At 37.3% G+C, this 5,078-nt stretch overlaps 1 protein-coding gene across 1 annotated transcript; it reads left to right on the top strand.

The window, feature by feature from the left end:
- Window positions 1–3,393: 3,393 nt before the first annotated feature.
- On the top strand, window positions 3,394–4,326 carry LOC110152887 (olfactory receptor 10D1B-like). The gene has a single exon (XM_020916700.2). It carries the CDS (start codon window positions 3,394–3,396, stop codon window positions 4,324–4,326), a length of 933 nt encoding a protein of 310 aa, XP_020772359.2.
- The last annotated feature ends 752 nt before the right edge of the window (window positions 4,327–5,078 follow it).

Below are 5,078 nucleotides of genomic sequence, written 5' to 3'. Positions count from 1 at the left end.
GGCTTCAGAGATTTAATCAGAACCAGATGAAAGTTCATATTCTGACATTTGGACTGAAATGCATTCATGAGCAGAAATCTTCTTCCTTCAACTTTCTCATATTCTAAGAAGGGTTTGTTAGATCAGTCATACATTCTTAAAAACTTTATTACATAATATAACTTCTGTAATCTTCAAAACACATAGAATATAATGAAGATCTATACAAAATGTACTCTGTATAAATCTAGAAGACATATCTATAGACTCTTGAAAATAACTTGATTGCTGCCTAACTGGTATGTGAAAACAACATGATTTATAATAGATGCTACACTCTTACATCAGCACACTAAGACAAGTTGTTATGGACCAATGGTATCTCAGGAATTGTTGGAAATGTGTATAACATTTAAGATGTTATAGTTTATGAAATGTGCAAAGAAGATGACTTATAATGGCAAACACCAGTGTTTGCCCCTGCAGCCTCTTTTGTTGATGAAATTAGACATTTATTATTATAAATGAGTTCCTACAATGACAAAATGAGAGACATTTAGGGAAGATAGGTATTATAATAATTAATAAATTTTTGTACTTAAATGTTTGTGAAAATTTCCTTTTCTGAATTGTGCAAGAGACACTACACTCAACTGTTCTCATGATGTTGGTTAGAATCTTAAGTATATACCATCTATTATGAAGATTTAGCCAGATCAGCTTATCTTTTTGCTTTTCAAGAATGCTTGATGTCTATAAAATAAGGGAACTATGGCATTAGTTGGTATTAATTCTGCAGCATGCTCGTTCAGAGTTTCAGCTTTTATCCTGGAGAGGATAACATACAAATCTATACCATCATCCACAGTACCTAGAGTGAACCCTAGATTTTCCTTTCCAAACTCGGATATTTTTTTCCATATGTATAACCTTTCACATGTAAGAATCATATGAAAACGTATCCTTCCCTTCTGATACACATTCAATTCATCAGTCTTTGAAGTATCAGGGTTCAAAGAACCATGCTTGACTTTTTCCTCTTTGATTTTCTTGACCAATTTCTACCACCCACACATGCACTTATAAAATAAATAAAATGTGAATACTTATTTTATATAAATGCTTTTGTGTTAATATAAATACACAGACTTGCAAAAGTGAAACTTCAACTCCCAATTATAGAGGTAGGATTTATTTCTATGAGTGAGACCATTTCAGGCCAGTTGGGTGGGGAAAATATCTGCAAAACTTAAAAAATATTGCAACTCATAAATAGAAGTGAAATAAAGAGACAGGCTGGTATTTTTTAATGATGAAAATTTTCACTGATGTTGCACCATAATCTGCATATTGCCTTGGGAATCATCCTCAGAAAATGAAATTTCTCTGTAGCTATGGGACCTATTGAAATATAATATGATATTGAAAGACTCACCTCCCTCTCTGGAGCTACACTCTAGTACCATAAATGTTTCAGTGAATAGTAGATAAAGACAGTTAATGGTTGTAGAGTGCCTGGAAGACTTCTCCAAATCATAAGAATGAATCTGTGAGTGGGTTTTCAGTCATAAATGGGCAAATTTGCTTCTGTATTGTCTTTTCTTTTGGGGGCAGGAGGAGAACAATAAACTTGGGATCAGATTTGAGTATGACTTTCTCTTCACTTTTCAGTTTTAGTAAAGTTTCTAACTTTCTGAATGTCAGTGTTCTTTTTTTAGAAATTGGGATTCATTACCACTACTTCACAAGGATTTTGCAAGAATTAAGAGATCATAAAACTACATTATAACAAATAATAAATATAAACATATCTTTATTTTAAAGTTATTATTTTGAATGAATGTTAGAAAGGCAGAATTAGTAACTCAGCAGATGCTCCTATTGTTCTTTGTGGGAGAGCCAACTATACCATCTAACAGATGTAAGAACTTGGTCAATTTTCTTAAACTCTTTGTGCCTCAGTTTCCTAATGTAAACAGGAATTAACCCTACCTATCTCAGAGAATTGTAGTAAGGACTAAAGGTGGTAATGTACATGAAGTATTCAGTAGTGCCTGGACATATTTCTATTAACATAACTCAGGTTTTATCTATTTTAATTAATTAATTTTTATATTTTTAAAAAATTGGATTATAATTACTTTACAAGCATGTTGTGTTATTTTCTGCTATATAACAGAATGAATCAGATACATAGACATATTCCCTCCCTCTTGAGCCTCCCTCTTACCTTCCTATCCCACACCTCTAGGTCATCACAGAGCACTGACCTGAATCACAGGTAGGAACCTGTGCTATACAGCAGGTTCCTACTTGCTTCAAAGAAAAGTAAAAAACTACACACTGAACACAAAAGCACCCCAAAGAGTTTCTGTCATTTTAAAGGACTCTTGCTCAGTGGCATTCTGGCCTTCCCCATGGCACGTGTCTATCTTATATTAAGATACATTAAGAATGGTATTAAGTGGTTATTGTAACTTTTATAATGATATTCATAATTCTTATTGTTATAGAGGCAGATAGATTTATCATATTTAAATCAAAGTCATCTGCTCACCAAGAGAATCACTTGTTAAATTTGTGCCTCTGCAGATATATTTGAGAAAATGAACAAAGTAATAAAGGCAAAGAATTACAGAGGATATTAAGGGTGCAGGTGGGAAAAAATTGCATTTAAATTGGGAATGCAAGTTCTTCATATCTGAAAGAATATCACCCTACAAATAAACAAACCCTTATCATGATGAGAACACAACACTTAACAAGGCAACTTAGCCATTAACTTGTTCCTATACTGAAGCAAAATCTAACTTTTTAGTTTAGATTTAGTTCCACTTTTGTACACATCATTTGCAATGGATGAGCACCCAGCATATCTACATAGCAGCTCTTCAATTATTTGAAGATGAAAATCAGGTCTCAGCTTCTCTAAGTAAAAATTCCTGGGAGCTTTCACAGTAGAAAAGTTAGAAATTTGACTCTGCAGACATGAGTTTTAATCTCAGACCAGTTATTTTCTAGCTACATGATCAGGTTACTAAAAACTCCCCATGCTTTTTATGTCTTCTTTCACTTAATAAGGTTGTTTCTGAGACTTAAATTTAAAAATAAAAGAAATTAGCATAACACTTGCAAATATTTAGTCAAAAGCTGTTATTTTAATTAAAGCATTTTCATATGGAATAATTTCACTTAAGTGGAATAATTTCAATAAAGTCACTTTATATATTTATAATGTTGCTTTAAAAGTATTTAGTTTATTAATGATGCTTTGTAAATTACACTTGCTAGAAGGACACATAAGGTGATAATTAAATAATTGCTTATCCTTTATTAAATAGTTTCTTGGTTTGACATCAGTGCTGACACTTTGGAGACCTGTATTCTATGTTGAAGTCCAACATTCTAACACAGATGAGGAACATCTCACTGGTGACTGAGTTTATTCTGCTGGGCATCCCGCACACCGAGGACCTAGAGACCATGCTCTTTGTCCTGTTTCTGTCCTTCTACATCTTCACCCTTATGGGGAACCTGCTCATCCTACTGGCGATTGTCTCCTCCACTCGGCTGCACGCTCCCATGTACTTCTTCCTGTGTAAACTGTCTGTGTGTGACATATTTTTCCCCTCTGTGAGTTCCCCCAAGATGCTCTTCTACCTCTCAGGGAACAGCCGAGCCATCTCCTACGCAGGCTGCGTGTCCCAGCTCTTCTTCTACCACTTCCTGGGTTGTACCGAATGTTTCCTGTACACGGTAATGGCCTATGACCGCTTTGTTGCCATATGTTACCCTCTGCGCTACACAATAATCATGAGTCACAGAGCGTGTGCCATCCTGGCCATGGGCACCTCGTTTTTTGGGTGCATTCAGGCCATCTTTCTAACTACACTCACCTTCCAGTTGCCCTACTGTGGCCCCAATGAGGTGGGCTACTACTTCTGCAATATCCCAGGGATGCTGAAGCTGGCTTGTGCAGACACCTCGGCACTAGAGGTGGTGGGGTTCATCAGTGTGGGTCTCATGCCCCTCAGCTGCTTCCTTCTCATCCTCACCTCCTACAGCTGCATCGTTTACTCCATTCTTCAAATCCGATCGGCCGAAGGCCAACGGCGTGCCTTCTCCACCTGCAGCGCCCACCTCACTGCCATCCTCCTCTCCTTTATGCCAGTGGTTCTCATCTACCTGCAGCCCACCCCTAACCCCTGGCTTAATGCAACTGTTCAGGTCCTGAATAACTTTGTCACCCCCATGCTAAACCCCTTGATCTACAGTTTGAGAAATAAGGAAGTGAAATATTCTCTGAGGAAGGTGCTAGAGGAGATGGCCCTGATTCATGAGAAGTGATAGAGGTCATACCGTATTGCTTATGGAGGACTTCGCACAGAGATATTATCTCTGCTCTCTTTTACAGATGAAGAAGCTAAGATTAGAAGATATGAAGTGAATTGCTCCAGGTCGCTAATAAATTACCCTACTCAGGAGGGATAATAGGATATCCTACTCCTCCCATTTGGCAATAAAAAACCTAGGTCTTCTGTCCCTCACTCTTTGTCTTCCTCTCCTCCTAATCCTCTCCTGTTCCTTTCTCCCTTACCCTAACACTTCCTCATCTTGGCTGACATGATTATATGATTAACCTCTCAAATGCCTGCATCAGATAAGCCCTCATTTGATGGTCTAGGGATTGTAGAAAAATGGGAAGGTTTCAACCATATGGCTTCCAGTGGTACTCTGTGACCTCTGAAATGAAAAGAAATTGTGTAAAGAAAAAAGACCTCTGGGTGAGACCTCAGGACCTTTGTCTCCTAATGACTGAATCATAGGTATCAATGTACTGTATCACCCACAAAGTCTGCCTATTGGTCTTCAACCTGAAAACAAGCCTTGACTAGGATTTGAAGCTGTAGATGAAAGAGAATGTGAAGAAGGTAGCCAGGGGGAGTCTGTGAAGCGGTGACTAGCTCTGTTGCTTTTCAGTATTCAAATTTTAGTTTGTCTTTATAATCCCAAGCACAACCAGCAGTCCATGCAAAATCTAAGCTGCTATTGTTCTATGGTTTTGGATACTTTGCTTACCAGAAAGCTGTGGCTTTAGT

The sequence above is a fragment of the Odocoileus virginianus genome, unplaced genomic scaffold, assembly GCF_023699985.2.
Source record: "Odocoileus virginianus isolate 20LAN1187 ecotype Illinois unplaced genomic scaffold, Ovbor_1.2 Unplaced_Scaffold_19, whole genome shotgun sequence".
NCBI lineage: Eukaryota > Metazoa > Chordata > Mammalia > Artiodactyla > Cervidae > Odocoileus > Odocoileus virginianus.
Note: the sequence above shows the minus strand (reverse complement) of the source record. Positions and strands in the feature narration are given on the sequence as shown.